The 22934-nt window shown below is 40.7% G+C and overlaps 1 protein-coding gene across 1 annotated transcript in view; it reads right to left on the bottom strand.

Moving 5' to 3' along the window:
- Positions 1-11326: 11326 nt before the first annotated feature.
- pde6a (phosphodiesterase 6A, cGMP-specific, rod, alpha) overlaps positions 11327-22934 on the bottom strand; it is a 28165-nt gene continuing 16557 nt past the window's right edge. The window contains exons 14-18 of the mRNA XM_078261308.1: positions 22819-22882; positions 17162-17236; positions 14451-14534; positions 13694-13850; positions 11327-11590 (exon numbers count right to left, since the gene is read on the bottom strand). Coding sequence (XP_078117434.1) covers positions 11544-11590; positions 13694-13850; positions 14451-14534; positions 17162-17236; positions 22819-22882 — 427 coding nt within the window. The 3' untranslated portion in view covers positions 11327-11543. The remainder of the gene's footprint in view (positions 11591-13693; positions 13851-14450; positions 14535-17161; positions 17237-22818; positions 22883-22934) is intronic.

The following is a 22934-nucleotide window of genomic DNA, read 5'->3' as shown; positions in this document are numbered from 1 at the left end:
ATGGAGATAGCGGCTGTGCTCTCTCTTGGTCAGCTGGTGAGCCAATGAACAGTTCACAGATTCTCCACCAGGTTGTGCAGCCAAAGTTGAACCAAATGGCTTTCTGACACTGAATATGATGGCATCCACATAATGCACCTAGTAAGTTCATCCAAGAAAAATTGTAAAAAAGTCGTATTTCCTGGAGTTCTGTAACTCTACTCTCCGATCCTACAAGGACTTGAGTAAAAAGTCTCGAGCACCGAAAAGTTGCACCAAGATCCAAACTAACTACAGGAAATGATCACAAAACATAAAAAATGCATAGAGCAATTTTTGGGGGGAAAAAAGCCTAAAACAACTGCTTATCTGCATGAGCATCCCCTTGGAGTCCACTCTCCTTTTAGCTCTGGTTTGGTCTCCACCAACTCTTGACAATCATATCTGTCACTTTAGCAGCTATGTGGTTCCACTTTTATTCACCAGCAAGTTGCGATCTTAGGGGGCTTTCACACCTGAAAATGTTTTTGCATTTGATCCAGTAAGTTTAAGGTTAGGTTTCACACTGCAGTTATGCAAGCGCACTAAAGAACTATACATGACAAAACTACGTCCAGTCGTCATCACATACGTGAGCTGCGTCTCCCGACAGTTGTAACTGATTGGTTTGTAGACTTCCCCGTCCTCTCGTATCTTCTCTCTGTGTCTGAGTTTTTTCAGCCGACTGCTACTCTCACCGTGCTCTTTTTGTTTTGTTGCGTTGAAAAGCAAGACATGAGAAATTTACATGGGGTTTGAAGAGCTGCAGCATTTATTAAGAGTTGAACTGAAACCTACACTGTACATTTACTACCACTTAACAAGTAAACTGCTGATGTATTCTCAGCTCTGATAGCCAACAGCTGTCTGCTATGAGCGCTTTCACCGTCACTCTCTCATGTACATACTAAGCACTGAGCTATTCCTTAAAAGGAGCTTACCCGGTCTTATAACAAATAGATAGCCTGCCAGAACTTTCTGTATTTGGTCCAAAAGTCTGAACCATCCAAAAAATGCGTACACACTAGAAACAAACTGGACCATGGTTCAGTTTGATCCGGACTGAGACTACCTCTTTTGGTCGGACCACATTTCGACTGTTTGATGAGGTAGGTGTGAAAGCCCCCTTAGTCTGGGTTCATAAAAGCTTGTTTGCTGGAAATCCTGTTGATGAGAACACTTCAGACTCAAGAAAACAATGAGAAACGAATACACAGTGTGTAAAATGTGTAGAGCTACACATTTCAAGGTGAATTCCTAGTTGCGTTGACACTACAAGTGGCTATTTAAACACTAAACAAAGCTGCCTTATTCAGGACACTCTGTGTTCTGCATGCTCTTTGCATGCTCTGTGGTTTCTCTTTTGGTATCAGAAATCTCCTTCTTTTGGTCACTACCCAGAGCTCATGTCCATGGGTGAGAGCTTGAACACAAATAGAGCGATTCACATTCAGGCTCCAGCTTTCTTCCTTCCACCATGGCTGCCTGGTGCGATGCAATCTTTACGCAACAAGCCTACTCAACGGTGAACAAGACTCTAAAATACTTTTACTTGCGGCAGCAACTCACTCCTAATCTGAATGGGGCAATCTATTGTACCATAGCCTCAGACAGAACCTGACTCTCATTCCAAGTCATTCACATTTTGGCTACCCACTAACACAGTGTACACTTCCAGTCACAATCTGATGAAGCGAGCAGAACTACTACTATTTGTAAAAAGTGGAGATACAACCCTGAGATCGCCGAAGCATAGACCCATCATTCCTCGACTAAAATAGTACAGATTCGAGTCACGAATATCACAGACAGCCTCAGTGGAGCCACTGCTCACTACAAACACAGCTCTCATGTGTGGTTATAAATGAACCAAATGGCTTGTAGCAAAGCACCGAACAATCAATGTAACATTATTCAATTTAACAGATATGGCCTCCTGACCATGAGGCTGAATCCACTCTTCTCTGAAACAGTTTCAACAACAACTAAATGTTATAACCTTCATGAAGGGAGCATTTATTGCAAGGCTGTTGTATTAGACTGCTTTAGTTTTAGCAAGATATCGCTATTAAAATCCCTATTTACAGTATATTTGTAAATCTAACTACAGTGAGATGGATATTAAATAACTCATGTATGCTTATTAGTAGGAGTGACTTTTTAGGGTTGTGTATTTGTAAAGCAATAACCTTATTTATTTTATTTTTGGGTGATTAATTGTACAGCCCAAAGCCAGAGGAGAAAGCAGACAATGAGAAATCATGCTGTCGGCCATTTCCTGTCCGGCTGTCCTCTGTTTGGTTGTTTCTGTGGGGTAGTCGTGACTGCAGCAAACAGGGCCGCTCTGCAGTGCAGTGCAGAGGTATTAGACACGCAGTGTCAGCCCCATGAGCTTCAACTTAACTCTGACACCAGAACAAGACACTACTGTCAACCAAAACCCTGCAGACTTCTATTTATTTGCCACAGTCCCTAGTGTTAAGAATCATGAATCATGTTTGTTCATCCATTATTTTGGATCGCATTGTGACCAAATATGTGATATTTATAAAATGACACTAATCAGCCTTTGTTGAATTGGGGCACATTTGTTTGCCTATTTGTTTCAGCCTTTCCTTTCCTTTCCTTTCCTTTCCCTTCTTTCCGTCTTGCATTTGTCAAGCGTAATATCTCACACACTGATGGTTAATGTGTCCCTTCAACTTTAGCTGGGCAAATTAAGCTATTAATCTTTTACATTCTGTCAAAGCACACTACACGTTTTAAGGCCCAGACACACAGAGCCGATGGCCAAACGTCGGCAGAAAAGGCAGATGGGCTGATCAGTCTCCCCAAATTGGTCAAAAAAGTGCCTCGGAACACACCAAAGCGACGAGACTCAATACGTCTCCATAACAGCAGGCGTCGCTAATCTGTATTGTCGCCCAAAAATGAAACGTGGGTCTTGTTTCTCCGGAAATTCAAAGACAGACTGTCATGGTGGCTTGTTCAGAATACAATCTCATATTGTACTAAAATTCACCAAAACGTGTTTCCGAAAACATTTTAAGTGAGAAATAGGCCATTCAGTTGCTGAATCTGTCTTCATTTCAGATCAACAAAGGTCAGTTTAAAAGATTTTCGTCAGATTTTGAGAGACCCTAGTCACGCTCATTCCGCTCCCCGTTTCCGGGTTAGCACTCCACCAATCAGATGGGTCATTTGAGTCCGACTGCCGGCAGTGCCAGCCCCGCCGATTACACATGTCAGATCGGCCAAAATGAAGGACGACGGCCCCTCGGACGGACGACGGCACGGAACACACCGAACAGACTCGAGTCACTGACCTTGCCAGATGGACGATAATTGGCTCTGTGTGTCCGGGCCTTTAGTCTGCAGCTTTAATGCTGTATAGATCATTTGACTGACCATTTTGTGGAGCTCACACTCTACGCAAGCATTTGCCCATTGAAAATTCCAATAAAGTGGGCGAGATATTTGTACTCTCAAAGTTTGTCAGCTTCAATTTTGCAAGAAAATCTTAATTTCAACCATAAAAACCATAACCAGTTCCTCAAAAATAACCCTTTTGCCTCTCAGAAAACGTGGCAATGACGACCTTTATTTTAAGGGAATGTTGTGTCTCAGCATTTTCAAAAATACATTTAATAACCCCAATCAGGGGCAGACTAGAAAAAAAATTTGGCCCTGGCAATTCCATCCCTTAAAGGCCCAATTTCAGATGGGGACGTTATTTGCTTCATAATTGCAAAAACGTGAGATTATGGCACCAGCAGTATTCAACGCACTTACAGGCTTTCATATTTAAATAAAACACACACTGAAGCAATTCAGAAAATGTTCAAATAAACCGCCATGGCACCATCTTAGAATATAATGGAAATGGATACACACTGGGTAAGTAGCTGGATTGCTGCTGCTAGTCACGGGTAAATGAACTAATTTACTGCTGCTTTCAGTTGCTTTAGTAGACAAAAAAACTATTCGTCTCTCACATTTAGCTGAACCAGCCTTACAGTCTTTCCTCTTTCTCTCCCTTATTTCTTCTGCACCATTTTTTGGCAGTGGTTTTCACGTAGGCTATGCCTGCTATTCATGACCCCTGAACTGTCTGGGCCGATCCACTTGGGGAGGTTTTTTGTTGCGTAAAAAACCTGTTCATTTACATCTGGAGTACATTTTGCTGTTATTCATTTCGTACACTTTATAGCAACCTTCATTTTTCATCAAATCTAACTGAACTCTAATTTTTGTTATGTTTATCTAGACGGATGAACTAATTCTCAAAACCAATTAAGTAAGCTTTAAATTGCATTGCGATAAATTCAATTTTTTGAAATGAGGTTTTCACATCAGCCACAGCGAGTGTTGTCTCCCGGGACACTAACTGAGATCAGACAGCAAACATGGCACACTGCAGGGAGCAGTATCAGGTCAAAGGCCACCTCGTGCAACACTGATAACCATTAGATTCAGTGGATGCTGACCCTGAGTCACACACTTGCACAAACTGATGACATCAAACCAAAGACCTCTGATATACTTTTACATGAAGCTTTTTTGTTTTTGTATTACTTTTTTATTACGAAACAAAACAAGACAATTACAACAACATAATTCACAACATACCTTAAAGACATACATATAACATTCACATTGAAGACGGGGGAGGGGGTTGGGGGGTTGGTACAGATACTCATGACATACTCATATTCATGTAACACAAACACTACAGTTAAGTTGTTGCTCTATTGTTCATATATTCTCTAATAAGAGTCCAAGGGGTGCCTAGACCATTATCATAGTCAGCAAGGGTTGAAGCTGCATTCTCCATAGAAAGCAAGTCCAGCTACTCCTTCAACCAGTTATATTTGTTTTCAATTCATGAGTATAGTCCTCTTTAAGGGAGAGAAAAGCTAACGCAACTATAAGTTGTACAGGTCTTGCTTGTATATTTTCCAATCTGCTTCCCAATATACATACAATAGGGCATTTAGGAATATGAACATTAAAGGTCCTATGACATGCTGCTTTTTGGATGCTTTTATATAAGCCTTAGTGGTCCCCTAATACTGTATCTGAAGTATCTTTCCCAAAATTCAGCCTTGGTGCAGAATTACAGCCACTAGAGCCAGTCCCACAATGAGCTTTCTTTAGTATGTGCAATTTCTGTGTCTGTAGCTTTAAATGCTATTGAGGAGAAGAGAGGGTGGGGGTGTGGCCTTGACCAACTGCCACTTTGCTTGTTTGCAAGCCATGATGTCTCTCTCTTTCTCATGGGCGGGCCAAATTCTCTGGGTGGGCAAAGCAGAGAAAGGGGAGGTAACCTTTCCTCTTATGACGTCATAAGGGGAGGATTCCAGATCGGCCCATCTGAGCTTTCATTTTCTCAAAGACAGAGCAGGATACCCAGGGCTCGGTTTACACCTATCGTCATTTCTTATAATTTCTTTTATACATATATGTATGTATGTTTTTCTGATTTCCATTTAAAAAGTGCAAAGAAAAAAGCCAATAAAGTAAAAATAAAACACTTCTCAAATACACAAACACACCCACATCAATCATACACATACTTGAAATAACTATATACATAAATATATAGAAATAAGTCATTATATATTGCACAGGGTTTATGCTTATAGGAGGCCCTGTTTTTGCTTTGACACAGCTCCAGCCATTACAGAGTTAAAATTTCAGTGGCACATTTGGTATCTATTGACATGTATGCTCATTGGCTAAAAATGTAGATGGGTCTTATAGCATTTAAATCTAACTGGTCTGAGCAAATGTCGCTCGAGTACACGTGGGCTCACATCGCATCAGAGGAGTCTTCAGCTTTCTATTGGTGTATCACAGGCAAACCTGCACCGATTGGCTTATACCAGGTGTCTGTTAAAACCTCTGATCTCAGAGAATACAGTGACGCCCACATCGAGTTGCTAGGAGCCTCAGGAGAGAAGCGAGCCGCATTAGAAGTCCCAAAATGAAAAACTGTTTAGCGATTTTCTGTTGTGATTCGGCCAGAATGAATGCACTAGACACGAGCTGCGCTGTTTACGCTGTATTGTTTTATTTTCTATAACTTTGTAGCAGTTGTATAACTGCTATAAATCATATTATGCTTTGTTTGTGGGCTTAATGGAATCCTGAGAGTCTAAGCTTTCAATTGGTGTGTTGCATGGCTGTATATTTTGAAGATTTAATGCTTTAAAGTTATAAAAACTTTTATGAGTGGAGGTTACAGCGACACCACAGCCACAAGGTGTGCCGTACACGGTACAGTGACCCTTAAGAGGAATCATTTTTAAAACTTTTACATAAAGCTTGACTAAATTATTCTGGTGCTATTTTGATGGTAATCACTGTTCAGCATTTACTCCTGATGTTTAATTCTAATGTTTAATATTGTTGGTCTGCTATATTAATATCTATCTTGACTGCAGAAAATCACATTACACTCCAACCTGGTTACATTTAGGTTAAATATAACATTTGTAACTTTTAAATTAGTATTTTTTCATCTAGTTATACATTATATAACCCCTAAAACATCCCCTGACCCCCCCAGGGGATTTTGAGCCTGAGGTGGAGAACAAATGAGTTGCAGTTCAGCAGTACTTGGTGCAATAGCACCAAACAGATGCAAGCAAATTCAATGTCTTTCTGTTTGTGATACGGTTGATTTCCTGCACGGATCCCGCATTTTGCTCGAGTTGTTAGATAAGCCTCTTAACAATCCTCATGAGACGTGTGGATCCAAGCAGCCACATACATCACACCTGCTGCGACTGAAATTATTTGGCATTGTTTTGCGCATATATTAAAGAAAAGTGAGTAAAGACAAAATGAAAAAAGGTCATCATGTCCTCCTGAGAGCATATCTCCTCTGTCACGTTTGTCTTACTTTAATACGCTTTTGTCTTGGGGGACAAATCCAACTATCGCAGAAGTTATTTCAAAGTGTTCTTGGAGCTTCTTTTCTATTACGATTACACTATTTGCTGAATAGAAATGTCGCACATTTGTTAAATCCAGCTTCACAAATCTTCAGACTTTTTTGCTTTTCTTTGTTTCAGATCATTAATTATTACTTTGGGTTATTTTGGCTGTGTTCATCAAGATCAATCTTTGGGCTCTACTAATTTACGATGGACTTCTATTATTTTGGGCATTTTAAAGTCATTTGGGGGAGAAGGAGATTGCAATCATTACAAACACATGCTGTACAGTCAAACATTGTTCAACCCCACAGAACCTTATTTTGTTCTAGTGGAGTTCCTGAAGATACCAAATATATGTGGCTGAATTTTGAGAAAATGTGTTAATTATATATGTGGTCTGAGTGCTGCAGCTCTGACACTTGCACGCTCTTCACTATCTGAAACGCAGGTGAACAACTGTCAGGATTTCAGGTTATTCTTGTGTGACCATTCCTGTGTGACCGCTATATTCAATACACATATAAGTGTGCATCATGATATGCTGAAGGTGCATTGCTGGGGCAAGAACGCCTCAGCAAACTAGTCAAGTGACTTCTTCTGCTTAGAAACTGCAGCTGACCCATGCATATTTGTCCTATAAATAGTCTCTGCATCGCTCTCTCGGCTGTGGCTTGCAGGCTGGCAGCTCTGCAGTCACGACTGCCCCCGATCACTGCTAGAATGAGGCTAAAGCTCCCTTCCTGTAGGCTCACTGGGTGTACTGCAGCTACTGCTCTCCCTCTCTCTCTGCAGTCACGGGTTGTCGCTGCGTCAGAGCCAAGCTTTACAAGCACCGCTGATCATCACAACCATATACGGCAATCCTTTGAGCTCCCACCATGCACTTACGTCATGGGTACTTTCGTCATACACCAATGACGACACACTTAGATTATGTATCCATGCTATTAATATATTACTACAGCGTGTGAGGGGAGGTAGGGATGGGGGATAATGAATTTAACTCACGTCCTGCCCCCCCGCCCCCATTGTGGCTCCAGTGGTGATCACTTTTCATTATCCAACTCTGGCGTCATGTTGTGTTTTATAACAGTGTTATGTATGGCTCTAGGTGGGAGAATTAACTTGTGTCCACACGCATACGCACACGCAAATGGATAGTGCAGCTGGCAGATGTTTGTACAATGTCAGATGTTGTATAAGTGTCTTTTATGCATGTTTCCTGCAGCAATTCTGCACCAGTGCTACAGACAATTCTCTCTCATTCCCACAAATGTGTAGTTACTCTCTTACAGCCTGTTTCCAGATGTTTACTTTTCAACAAATATTAAACATGTTGAACATAGAAAAGGACATATTTCCAAAGCTGTCAATTAGAATTGTCCATTTGATTTGATTTTTAACATTCTTTTACCATAGAAATCTTGTGCTGGTGCAGGCATTTGAGTTGGGTCAGGATTGGATTTCCCTTGAAAATTCCAGACAGTAGTGTGCCCTTACCTCAGGGTCAACTGTAAAATCCCAGTAAACAGGGAGTGGGTCATTTGCAGGTTAAAAGACATCCAAGCGTCTAGGTTAAAAATGAGCTAAATGTGGTTAAAAAGTCACAACAGCATTTAACCAGCATGACACAGGTCCTAACTATAGTACATGTTAAAATATAGTAATTGCAATGCTACAGCAACAGTGGTTATATGTTCCCTAGACATTAGAAAACATTGTACTTTGTAATGTGGAATAAACTATTTATAGCATGACAACCTTCCTGTAGAATTTTCAATTTTGTTATTTATGTTCCCTCACTTGAAATTGTTGCAAAGACACACTACTGGACATTTGCTGTCAGTCAAATGATTTCTGTGTTGTAAATCATCACAGTTAAAAAGAGTGCAAAAATCTTCGGAACTGATTCTCTCTGGACTAAAACAAAAGTGCAGTGAGAGTTCAACAAACATGCAGAGAAAATGTCAAATGCTGACAGAATACATTGTACACATATGTGTTTAATGCTGAAACACACATTTACGTATTTACTATGCAAAAGCAATAACATTACGCAGAAAAGGATGTGGAAGCAGTAGGCATTTATACACAGTGAGTGGTGGCATATTTACAGTAGATAGGACTTTCTATTATGTAGACATACGCACACCTACTGTACACAAACAACAGCACAAGCTTATCAGGTGGATTTTTCACAAACGTACCACAGCCTAATACAATACACCAAGATGTCACATCTATATTTACCAGCAGACACACACACACACACACACACACACACACACACACACACACACACACACACACACACACACACTACACTGGCCAGAACTAAACTGCCACACAGAGACACAGCTCAGTAAAAACACAGACACCAAAGTAATTCAGTGGGAAAACAGTGATACTTCTTTACTAATCTCTGCAACGTGACTTAATAATAAATTTCTTGTGTTGAGAGTGAAAAATGAGTCCACAGAAACACAAGCTTTTCTACATTGATCCGCTGTAGTTTTCAGCACAAGTATTTACAAACTCTAACATTGAACACCACATGGAGACGATGGTATATGTTATCTTGTAACAGATTTGATTCAGTGAAACGAACTGTCAGTGATCAACCAGTGAGGGAACAACACTACTCATGTGCTATTCACAGCATGCATCTATTTTACAAGCAGTGTTCTCCGTTTATTTTGATGCTGATTTGCATTACAAAGTTAGAAATTTGACAGTATGTAGACAAACAAGGTGAGACAAACGTGTCTACACATCTGATGTCCCACCAGCCGAGCCAAAAATACAAAAACATTTGTTGACATTTGATTCAGACACTATTGACATGCCGCTGTGGAACGCTATTAGTCACGGTTGCATTCGTTTCCCTCTCTGTGTTTTGAAAAGGGCATCATAAAGGATCCACATCTACGAAATACATTCAAAAACTGAACCATCAGAGCCACAGTGGAGCTACAGTTTGGTTGTGTTTTGAACTTTTTCACATCAAGGGTTCAATTTTCAAGTTCAAGAAAGTCTCAGTCACATCTTCAGAGGATCGGATGTTTTTAAGCACAGTAAATGTTATCTTAAATAATGTACTCTGCATATTCCAGCTTACCCATTAGTATTTTGTTTAATCAGCAGACGCTGGTGTTTACAAGTTTAAAAGTTTGTTGATCACGCCAGATTAACATTTGGTACAGATTTCATTGGCGGATAACCAACCAGCCATCATCACAGTTACTTTAAATGAACTCTTTGCTCATTAGCTCCTCCACAGACTGTGTATGTTACATTTCTTCAACATTTTCTATTGAATACCTTTCTGCACTATGCATATTTATTTATTTATTTATTACTCTGTGTCACCTCCTACTGTGCAATATGCCATTTCTATTCATCCGGACCCTACTTATCTGTATATATAGTATTTTGTTTTATTTTGTCTGTTTATAATAAGGGTGTTTATAGTGTACATATTATTACTATCAATATTATTACTTTTATTCTATTTTTCTATTTCTTATCATACTTTTTGTATATTTTGCCTATGTCTATTTAATGTGTGTGTCTTATTCTGATGTGTGTGAATTTCTTTGAGCTGCTGTAAAGGGAATTTCCCCAGTGTGGGATTAAAGAAGTCTATCTTATCTTCTCTTATCTAAGCAGCTGCTGGTTTCAGTTAAAGGCGCACTATGAGTTCCTGCATGGTTTCAGCGAGATTTAATTTTTGTCTCAAATCGTAGGCACATAATGGGGGGGAGGAGGGGGAGAGTGAGCACTAACCCCCACCCCCTCCCCCAACCATCTACCATCTTGTCTGTGATTGGCTGGAACGTGGTGTTGTATTTTGGTGCACAGCCTGTGCCTCTAGTGTTTGTTTGACGTTTACGCCCCCTGTGTTGTCTCCCTAGACCGGGCTTTTTCACAGTGTGTTCAGGGGCCAGGCAGCTAGCGGATCAAGGAGAGATGCCTACGATTTGAGACAAAAATGAAATTGTGCTGAAACCATGCAGGAACGCTGAGTGCACCTTTAATGCCAGTACAGCATTATAATCAATTCAAATACACTTGCATGGTCATGCTGTATGAGCAGTGAATAGTTTCTTCTTTTATTGAAAAGTCCTGTAGGTAGCTGACATTCAACACTTAAGTTATTACCTGAGTAGGAACATGTTTCAATGCAAAAGGTCTGTATTTCCTGTTTGATGGTCTTCCAGGTTTTGATTTATCAGATAATATGCGTAGGTTGCTACATGTAATGCTTTTTTGGCAGCTGACTCTCAGATGTTGGAGCTTCCCACAAGTGCCTAAACACCCCATAATGCCAAGTGCATCTAATGAGTAATACACCAGCAAAGGAGCAGTGAAGAAAGAAAGCAGACGAGAAAAAAGGAGACGGCTGGAACATGTATTTTACAGTGGGAGATGTGCTCTGTGGGAGTTTGTTTTAGATTGTAGGGAGTAAACTGGATCTTTCTGGTGAGATCTCAATAATGACATTGGGAAACAACAATTGTGGGGAAGCCTGAAACTGGACCACCATATCCATGTAGCAAGTAACATGGTGTTGTAGCATCTCTAGCTGACAACACAAGTCTTTGATTGAGACTGGGCCGCACATTCTGCTGCAGGAGGAGGGAAGGAAAAAAGGAAGAACAAGGGAAGGAAGGAATGAAGGGAGGGAGAAAGGAAAAACAGAGCGGCAGTTATTTTTCCATAATTTAAAGTGACACCATGACAAATGCATTCAAAAGTTTTTTTTACAATGTCTACACCTGTATGTGTGTATTTGGGTGTCTATAATTTTACTATGGTTACCAAGCAGCAGTTTTGGCATTTAGTTCTCACTCAAATGTACCTCAAAACAGGCACATAGACTGTTTAGGCTCAGAGGCATTCAGCAGTGGTGGAATGGAACTAAGTACATTTTCTCAAATACTGTACTCAAGTACAAATTTGAGGCACTTGTACTTTACTTGAGTCTTTTCTTTTCATGCCACTTTCTACTTCTACTCCGCTACATTTCAGAGAGAAATACTGTACTTTTTACTCCACTACATTCATCTGACAGCTTTAGTTACTAGTTACTTAAACATTTAAGATTTTTGAACACAAAACACAGGTAGTTTATAAAATACGGTGTTTTATTATAAATGAAACTACCCAACAATATATAAACCGTTACAGTTAAGTACAGCTGAAATGATTAGCCGATTAAACACTTGAAGCAGTTACACACCGAACCGATAATCAGCCGTTGGACAGTCTGGCGAGGTCAGTGACTCGAGGCTGTTCGGTGTGTTCCGTTCCGTTTTCGCCGACCTGACATGCTCAGTCGGAGACAGGGCAGACGGGACTCACCCGGAAATGACAAGCGGGATGAACGTGACTAAGCCTCTCAAAATCTGACCAAAATCTTTTAAACTGACCTCTGTCGATCTGAAATGAAGACAGATTTAGCAACTGCATGGCCTATTTCTCGTTAAAATGTTTCAGAAACACGTTTCGGTGAACTATTTTAGTACAACATGAGATCATAATCTGAATGAGTCGCCAGTAATGGCTGTTTGAAAAATCCAAAATCTGGAAGCAGCAGCCAGAGCCATGTGACGCGTTCGTCCAATCAGCTGCCGGTTTTCATTTTTTGGGCGACAATACAGATTAGCACCACCTGCTGTTATGGAGACGTATTACGTCTCGTCGCTTTGGTTTGTTCCGAGGCATTTTTTTGACCAACTCGGGGAGACTGATCAGTCCAAACTGCTTTTTCTGCCGACGGTCGGCCGTCTGGTTGGTGTGTAACTGCCTTTAGTTGATTGACAGACAGATTGTTTCTAAGGCTATGTTTAGACAGAAACGATCTGAAGAGAAAACGTGAAAGTGGCGTTGCATTCTCACTTTTTATTCCACATTTAGACAAGCGTTTTGGGGGGGAAATCTGTGTGTATATGGTGACACAAAAGTGTGTGAAATTGTATGCACACCAGGCGGCTAGGTGGTAGCGTGAAGCACTGCCACACAACACCACCAAGTCCGCGCGCCTGCGTTGAACCTTCCTTCTACTTCTCTCCCTAGTAGCGCAAAACCAAAACATGGCGGACAACACAAGCTGACAATTTTGTCTGAACAGACGAGGAGGTGGAGTTATTGCTCCAAACAACCTTAGATTACAAAGCCACAAAGGCACAACAGGGCGTGGACTGGGATTGCCTGTCCTGCCAGTCAAAATATATAGACATATGGACCGAATTTCTTCAGCAGTATGGAAATAATCCGACATGTTTGTTGTTATTTTCCTGTACCGGCGCATGCCTGTGACGTAAACACGTACGTAAGATTTCCACTCTCACTTTTTTGCATTTTTAAGCCCCAAAAACGGAGTCGCCGTCTAAACGAAAGGCACATCTGATCAAATATTTTGTCGTTTTCACCCGCAAGCGTTGTCGTGTAAACAGGGCTTAAAATGGGAGGATTTTTCTGCATTGAGTACTTTAACTTTTAATACTTAAGTAAATTTTCCTGATGATACGTACATACCTTTACTGAAGAAACATTTTCAATGCAGGACTTTTACTTGTAACATAGTATTTTTACAGTGTGGTATTAGTACTTTAACTTAAGTAAAGGAACTGAATACTACTTCCACCACTGGCATTTAGTACGTCCCACATGAAACTGGGAGAGTAATGCATTGTCTGTGTGTGTTCACATATCTGAGGGCCTCCTACCTTGTTTGGCCCCCACAGCCTCCTCCTTGGCTTTCTTGGCCTCCTCAATGGCGGCCAGTTTGGCCTCGTGCACCTCCTTCAGGGCGTTCCACTCCTTCCTGTTGTTCAACAGGCGCTCCAGCATGGGGGTGATCTCCACATGGAAACGACTGAACTCCTGGAGCGCAGGACGGGTCAACACAAATCAAATCGCACACAAATCAATACTGCTTCGTTAGATCCAAAGATTTATTCAATCTTATAAATATAACACTGACAAAGTTTCAGATGGTGCGGACAAAGTCGATTTTAGTAATCAAGTTATGAACACCTGAACTACCTTGAAATAAAGTTACTGAGCCAAATAGTCAATACCAAGTTAAAATGCCATCTATGGACCTTTTTCACAGCAGACATTTTGACTTGTCATAGTAGGAAAAGCACAGCTGAAATTGATAACTAACGATGGCTAACGTCCCAGAGAGCTATTTCAGTGAGTCAGCATGCACAACACCAGGGCCTCTCCTAAGTGGAATGCAGCCATCATTAATGGTTTTAAATACACCTGTGCTTTTCCTACTATGACATGTCAACATGTCTGCCGTGAAAAAGGTCTATTCCAAGATAAGACAGACACCCTTAAAAGGCAGACTTAACAGGTGTCACACCTGCATGTAAATGTTTCTACAGTTTAGCGGCACGGGGTTCTTTTCGGCGAGCGTTTGTTAGGTTAAAGGGAATCAAGAGTGAATGTTTTCTGTGTGGTGTAATGTCTGACCTTGTACACGAAAGCACAAACAAAGTCGATGAAACCACACTGCATCTTCGGCAGATCGTCTGATTTGGTTCTGTCCATCATAGGCTGAAGGGGGGAGAAAGGTGTGTGAGACACTCAAATACTGTACACTCATGTGGCCATCAAGCCTACTGCCAAGCCCTTGCATCTTAAAGTCTTTCTCTGTACTAGGATTCAAAATTGGTGCTGTTATTTTGTCCACCCCATTGTTTTGCTGCAAACTAAATTAAGTTTGCAGCCATAATTATGGACAGTACAGTTTCGTAATAGAGAAATACATTAATATAAAATGTATCAACTTATTTAACTTTAGGGTTTGTTTATAGGTTTTAGTACAATCAAGAGGGAGAGTGCTCCATGCTCACTAACGGAGAAACTGTAGATTTATATACTTTGTACAAAAGAAATTCAAATGTTAGAATCATCCAACTGGGACCTGAAACCTAAATAGTCCACTAAAAGTAGCACAGGGTGAGCGCTCGCTATAGACAAGCACCTTTCTTAGGTATAAAAAAGGGGGGAGAGTGCAGACTCATGTGAAGTTCCATTATATTCACATTAGCAGTCACATCCAAAAATGGGCGAGTGTGAGCAGCACACTGGACTGTAAAAGCCTGTCAGAAAGTTCACGCTGGCTGTAATTGCTGGCAAAATTGCCCACCTACATTTCTTGATGAAGTGGTCACACTCTCCAAAGTCTTTTTTTTTTTTCTTGTCAGACCACAGTGAGTCACAGAATCGACTGCTGTAAAAAAACAAACTGATCAAAGTGAAATGTTTTCCCTGCTGACACAGATGCTATTAAATTCAGAGCACTGCGAGGTTAGAGAGTGTGGGATGGTGCTTCTCGCACGTCATGTGTCTCAAGGACATGAGGGAATGAAATAGAGCAAGGACAGAGACACAGAGGCAGAATGGAAGGGAGAGAGAGAGAGAGAGCCAGGGGAGGGTACGGTCGGCTGGGAGAGGGCCACAGTGCCCGCTCTTTCTGTATCAGTGCTCCACATAATGGCCTGTACATCACCCAATACCACCGCCACGGGGAAATAAATCTGTCTTTTCATTTTGTCTTCCAACTGCGTCTCTGTCTCTTGTTCTCCTTCTCTCTAATCATGTCCTTCCTAAACTGAAGCCCCAAGGAGAGCCTTGGCCTGTCTTAATTTGCATTATTCCTGTCCACCCACCAAATCCTCTTTCTCCTCCTCTCAAACGTGTATGTACTGGCACAACCTTGGTATTAAAACAACAAATCACACAACAAGACAAAATAACATGTTACAATCCAAATGAATTAAAGTGATTGATCTCAGAGTTCAGAGTGTTTTGCAGTAGTTTAGAAGTGCATCATGAACTTGATCAAACTACAAGAGCATGCTCACATTTGTTTAGATTAAAGTTCCAAAAAACTAAAAAGATTGACCTAATCATAGAAGATCCAACTCGCCTGAGACTCATCTGGGAGAGAATACATTTTAGCCCTAAACCTCTAACTTCAGGATGTATAACATGAGTCTACGATAAACAGCGCCGTGTTTTGCTATCCACTGCAAACTCTTAAAAAAGTCTGTGTTACAAAAACAATCTAAGCTCAAAAGTTCCACCTACCAGAGTTTTGGATATTTACACTAGGAAGTAATCATGGCCAAATCAGGGTCAAAAACCAGCTTTTACTTGTGTAGCAAGTTTATCAGTATGAAGGCTGTTTGACATGTACTTTTCTCATAAAGATATACAAATAGATAAGACTTGTGTAGCAATTTGTGCTTTACAAAAACAAATGGATTCCTGCCATAACCCATCTGTTAATAAGTATTATGTTTATTGTTTCTCAAAGGAAAATCCTCTTCTTTGAGGACAGAGGTCAACTATAAATAGAACCGTGGTACCGTTGGAGCTGGAGGGAGTTTAGTGTTTTTGGGAAGTCGATAAGACGGATGCATCTACTGTATCCTCTAAACCAGAGGTCTTCAACAGGGGGTCCGGGGCCCGTAGGGGGTCCTCAGAGTTACTGCAGGGGGGGCCACCAAGTTATTCTTAATTTTTTTTAAAAAGTTTTTTCAGTACAGAAAAATACTTTGCACATCTATAACATGAGACAGGTGCGTCGGAGGGGGATAAGTAGGTCAACAGTTGCAAAGAAACTCCCGCTCACTGTCTATCTTGCAAAAAATACGTAGGCAACGTTTTCGGTACTAGACCATCATCTGAATCATCAAAATGAATGAAGGGAGTTCCTTGGCAACTTTTGGAAGTTTTTTCAAAAATGTAAATGTCTTAGTATGAATCCAACATGTTATAAGCACACATAAATCAGCCTATTTGTAAAAAAAAAAAAGAGACATTAATGATAGGCTTACTGGTCCATAGGTAAGGTAGTCAATAAGATCCACAGATCAGTCACATTTATGTTTAACATTACATTTTATAACTTAGTATTCTATGCACTAAATGTATGTATAAAGGCTTAAGGCTTTTTATTAAAATAAAATTAATAATTATTATTAATATTATTATTAAAATAATTAAAAATTAAATACATTTTTTATTAAAGCCCAGTTAAATATGCAACTTAATTTTATAAAATATATAGTAGCTCCATCCCTCTCTCAGATAAGGGGTCCTTGGCTTAAAAAACATTGAAGACCCCTGCTCTAAACATTTCTAAACAAGTGTCTCGCTCTCCGTGTCCTTACAATGGGAACTTGCTCCAGCACTGTCCTCTCCAGGTCTCCCTGCTCCCAGAACTCTGCAGCGACAGACAGCGCCACCTACAGGGTGAATCCAAAAGTTGTGTCAGTGGTGCTGTTTTACATAAGAAAGGACAATAAAACACAATCACATGTAAAACCATTTCCTTCATTTTGATCATCACTTAAACAAGTACATAGTCCTTTGTGGTTTTGAGGATAATCTCAGAATCTGTAGTGGTTCCGATGAAAACCAAGCTGCTTTTTTAGTTTTTACAGTTTTTGAAAGGTTGACAATTTGGGGATCAAGATTTTCACAATGTTGCGTCTGCATTTGTCACGCTATAGTCTTATATCCTTGGCGTTCTACTTCCGGGACTGCTCCGTTGCTGCTGAAAAATCCGCATTATTTCACTCATTTAGGCTGGATATCCGTTGCCTTGGGCTTCCTTTGTGTTGGCATTTTAAACTCCGGTGGATTTCTGAGAACTATCTGAGATCTCTGCAGGGTAAATCCAGACAGCTAGCTAGACTATCTGTCCAATCTGAGTTTTCTGTTGCACGACTTTTCTGTTGTACTAACAACAACCTTTGAACGTACACATGTTCCACAAAGACAAGTTCCTTCTGAGCCTATTTTGCAGCAGCAGATGTCATTTATAAGTTGCTCGTTTTTGTGCAAATCCCAAAGATGTAAAATAAAAAAATTACATAAAACAGAGAAAAGTAGAAAGTTGTCGCAGCTTACCAACTGGAACCAGATCAAGTTTGACATTTTCGCTTGTTACTAGTTACTTATTAATCTGTTATTAAAACTGCTCATTTCCCCTCAGCTGAGAAATTAATTAGGACTAATAAGTTCAGCACTGTGTATTATTATGGAATACTTCTTGACACAGGCATGTATATAGAATAGGTGCAGTTGGAGCACCTTTTCCATCGGGCAGATTTAAAAAGAACATGTTGTTAAAAAATCAGACCATAAAGCTTTCACAGTGTCCCATAATTGAGAATCATATTCACAGCTCACAAGGCACTTTTAGCCTTTTGTGTCTTGAGAGACCAAAGCCTGTTTTGGCTGATGCACAAACTTGAAAATGGAGCAACATGAGATCTGATGAATAACATGTAAATTCTGTATTCAGTATAGAAATCTCATTTTAGAAAGAGTTAGTCATCAACCATCAAGACAGTTTTGGTAAACAATTGCCATGAGGCTGGTGCAGCTAGATATTATGCGTGCGTGGGAAGCGGAACTGAGCGAAAAATGAAAATACCAGCCATAAAAATGTCAGCAGAATATCTTATCAACAGTAAAACAGCTTAAGCTTTTGTTTCTCAATAACATCTTAGAGAGGCATGTGATTATCATCAATACATATCTGAGTAAATCTATCTGTACTTTAGAAGATTTTTATGTCCATCTTATCAACTTAAGGTGCACTATGAGTTCCTGCATGACGTCACTTCTGACGTTCCAAGTAAATTTCAAACAAAACAGAGCAAGCTCACCCCTCCCCCCATGTTTCCGTAACTGTCATGCCTAACTGACTAACTGTCACTGACCCCCCACCCCCACCCCCAACCATCTTGTCGGTGATTGGCTGGAGTGGTTTGTTGTATTTTGGTGCACAGCCTGTGCCTCTAGTGTTTGTTTGACGTTTACGATCCCTGTGTTGCCTCCCTAGAGCGGGCTTTTTCACAGTGTATTCAGGGGGCAAACAGCTAGCGGATCAAGGAGAGATGCCTACGATTTGAGACAAAAATGAAATTGTGCTGAAACCATGCAGGAACTCATAGTGCACCTTTAAATCACAAAGAGCTATAATAGAGACTAATTTCACGCCAACAGAGATTCACTCTGGTTAAATCTGGTATTGAGTATCTGTAGGCTTCCAAACTGTTTGGAAAGGTTTCATATGACAGCTTAAATATGTACAACCTGTATTCATGGTGGAATTCATCTTTAAAAAGGGAACAGTTAGTCATCAAACTACTTTTGGAGCACAATTCACAGGAGAGCAGCCGTGGCTGTAGATAGATACCCTGACAGTGTGTGGGATGTAGAGCTGACTCACCAGGTGCACACAAAAGGTGAAATCCAACAGGATATACCATATCTGCTAACAAATAAAAGGTGGAATATCCTAATTGGCAGCCGTCGTGCAATTCAGGAGGAGTAACAGAACTGAAGTCATATAAAAACAGTGCTTCTTATTAATCAATATAAAAATAATACTGATGTATAATACAACATAACTATTCTTTCAGTTTGACATGATGAGATGTTCTGTTCTGTTCTATATCAGCCTCGGACATACAACTGTGTAACAGCTGAACATTTTGATTACGGGAGCCTGGAGGTGTGAGAGGTTTGTGAGAAAAAGGCTCCACATTAACAAACAAAAAAAGTATTTATAATGTAGCAGAGTGGCTAAAAGCTTTGAAAGACGATTCATCATCCTATTTTTTTTAAGATAATTTTTTAGGCATTATTATTATTATTTTGATAGGACAGCTGAAGAAATGAAAGGGGAGAGAGAGTGGGAATGACATGCAGCAAAGGGAGGCAGGTTGGAGTAGAACCCTCGGCCGTTGCGTCGAGGAGTGAACCTCCACACATGGGCACGCACTCCACCAGGTGAGCTACCCGGGCACCCTCTTCATCCTATTTTTGTGGCAACTTGGTATGACTCTGATGAGATTTTATGCACCAAAATAATGTATTGGTGACAGCAGAGATCCACACAAATCTCTACTTTAACGGCTTGTTTGGCGTTCATCGACTTATTATTCATGGGCCGCTATGCTAATTGGCTAATAGTATAGCTAGCCCAATAACCTGCCTTAACATATTTTTTTCTGATGATCACATCGAGTAGAAAACAAACACAATTTTTACTACAAATCTGTAATTTCTAATACTAAAATTAGACATCATACTACATCCAAAAGTTCAAGGTTCTTTAACTGCAAAATCCTTCCCAAGAGGCAGTTTCTACTTTAAATCTGTAAATTTGAATGTACAGTATAAAAAAATGACATATTCAATCTGTATTAAATTGTTCAAATTCAAAATTGTACGTGAGTGAGCACAACAGGCCATGCCTTGGAGGGTGTTCCTAAATTGTACCATTTGTCTAAACTAGACTATCGTTCTTTTTGCGAACACAAAACCAAGGGACTAAAACCGGGCACATTACATCTCTCTGTTCTCTGTTAGGTTAATGTTCGTTGTGCATTGTTTCTGTTCAAGTAAAGAAACACAAAACATACACAAAAAAGAGAAAATGATGCCATGCTGGATGGATAATTGTGAAAACCAAACCATCTAAAGCTGCAGACACACCAACCAGACGGCCGACCATTGGCAGAAAAGCAGTTGGACTGATCAGTCTCCCCGAGTTGGTCAAAAAAGTACCTCGGAACACACCAAAGAGACGAGACGTAATACGTTTCTGTAATACTGCTGTAAAGCAGGCGGCGCTAATCTGTATTGTCGCCCAAAAATGAAAACCAGCAGCTGAATGGACAAATGCGTCACATGGGTCTGGTTTCTCCGGAAATTCAAAGACATCAGGAAAATGAGGAGTCTTAAGGCCCTGACACACCAACCAGACGGGCCGACTGTGTGGTTGGTGAAAAGGCAGAAAAGAAAGGAAAAGGCAGTCGGACTGAGCAGTCGGGTCCCCGAGGTCCAAAAAAATGCCTCAAAACACACCGAGGCGACGCCGACTTGAGCGTACGCTCTGCGCATGCGCGAAATGTAATATGTCTCCATAGCAGCAGGTGGCGCTACTCTATATTGTCCCCCAAAAGATGAAAACCGGCAGCTGATTGGACGAATGCGTCACGTGGGTTTTTTTTCTCCAGAAATTCACAGCCAGACTGTCATGGCGGCTTGTTCAGAATACGATCTCATATTGTACTAAAATAGTTCACCGAAACATGTTTCTGAAAACATTTTAACGAGAAATAGGCCATGCAGTTGCTGAATCTGTCTTCATTTCAGATCAACAAAGGTCAGTTTAAAAGATTTTCATCAGATTTTGAGAGACTCTAGTCATGCTCATTCCGCTCCCCGTTTCCGGGTTAGCACTCTACCAATCAGATGGGTCATTTGAGTCCGACTGCCGGTAGTGCCCGCCCTGCCGATTACACATGTAAAATCGGCCAAAATGAAGGCTGACGGCCCCTCGGTCGGACGACGGCAGACTCGAGTCACTGACCTCGCCAAACTGTCCAACGGCCGATTATCGGCTTGCCGTGTCTCGGGCTTAAGAAGTAATGTAAGTAAGCATTTTGGAGTCAAGAAGTTAGTTTAAAGGTGGTAAAAGGTGTATAAAGATAAGGCTGTTTGCTGACTTTGTAAGATGCAACTTTCAGTAGAGGTAGTGAAGCAGGTGGGGAATGGGAAAAAAATATATACAACATAGTTGAGGATTAGGTTACATGGAAGGTTGTGTTTTTGTGAAACTACACATTAGTTCAAATTGGTTTTTGAAGAAGTCACAGCCTTGTTCTCAATAATACCCCATATTTAAAGGAAAAGTCAAGCATGGCTGGAGTTTGGAACTGATGAGACTTTGCCAGTGTTAGTAACATTAGTTCCTTATTCACTTATATTCTGTTCTGTTTATAAGTGAAAGGGAGGGAATGGTGGAAAAAACCCTCAAATGTCTTCTTAAATGATACATGCCATAAGAGCACAGTAACCACTGATCTAGAAAATGAGAAGGAGCACTAACATTTTTAGCTTGTGACCCTCTGAAATGAAGCTATGTCTACTTGTGACCCCTCATTACTGCTGGAACAAAGGTCTTAGGGTGGACCAGCTCAACCAGGGATTTTCTTCTTCTTGGATCTTCTTATTTTAATCATCTTTAGCAGCCAGAGGACGTAGAACTATCCACCAAAGCACACACACACACACACACACACACACACACACACACAGACAGAAAGACAATCTGACAAAATAAACAGAATTTTGTATGAAGGAATAATATTGTTACCTTTACATCTGTCGACAGATGTTGCCTCGGACATTACTGGTTTTATGCAGAAATAGGAATTGCTACGTTTACATCTGTCAGCAGATGTTGCATCAAACGTTACTGATTTTATTATGGGTTCTATGTTATTGCAATTGCTATGAGTCTCCAGCTTATGTGTGTGTAAAAGAATGAGCTGTACATGTTGATAAAGAGCAAATGTTTCCAGTCAATTGCAGACAAATAAAGGTAAAAAATGACCCTCCAACAGCGCCTGTCAAACAGCCAGAGATACTTTCCGTTCATATTGATGTGCCTGCGTGTGCAGGCTCAATGGCGATGTGTATATTACATACTTAACTGAAATAAAATGCTGAGGCTGCCATGCGGTGATGAGGGGAATGAAAAGCATAAAGTTTCTTTTGATGCATGAGGCCGTCACGAATCACTGCCGAATGCTGCTGAGAGAAATGGCAGCGCTGACAGAACGTCTTTCTCGGTCTACTTTATCATTGGTTTCCCTCTCACAGAGCCCCTCCGGGAGCCTGTGTACGAGTGTGTGCCTTATTACTGTGAGCAGTTGGATGTAAGCGAGGCTGGAGCGCCATTTTACCGCTACTACTGTGAAGTATGATAAGAACCGTGTGAAGAGGTCACACAGATGTGTACCTTGCTCTGGATTTCCCACGGTTTGGCGATGGCAGACAGGTCACAAGCAGTCATCATCATGGCCCTAGAAACAAAACAAGAACTGAGATCTGTATGTCTGTGCATCTCTGTTGGTA

Source organism: Sander vitreus, chromosome 10 (genome assembly GCF_031162955.1).
Source record: "Sander vitreus isolate 19-12246 chromosome 10, sanVit1, whole genome shotgun sequence".
NCBI lineage: Eukaryota > Metazoa > Chordata > Actinopteri > Perciformes > Percidae > Sander > Sander vitreus.
Note: the sequence above shows the minus strand (reverse complement) of the source record. Positions and strands in the feature narration are given on the sequence as shown.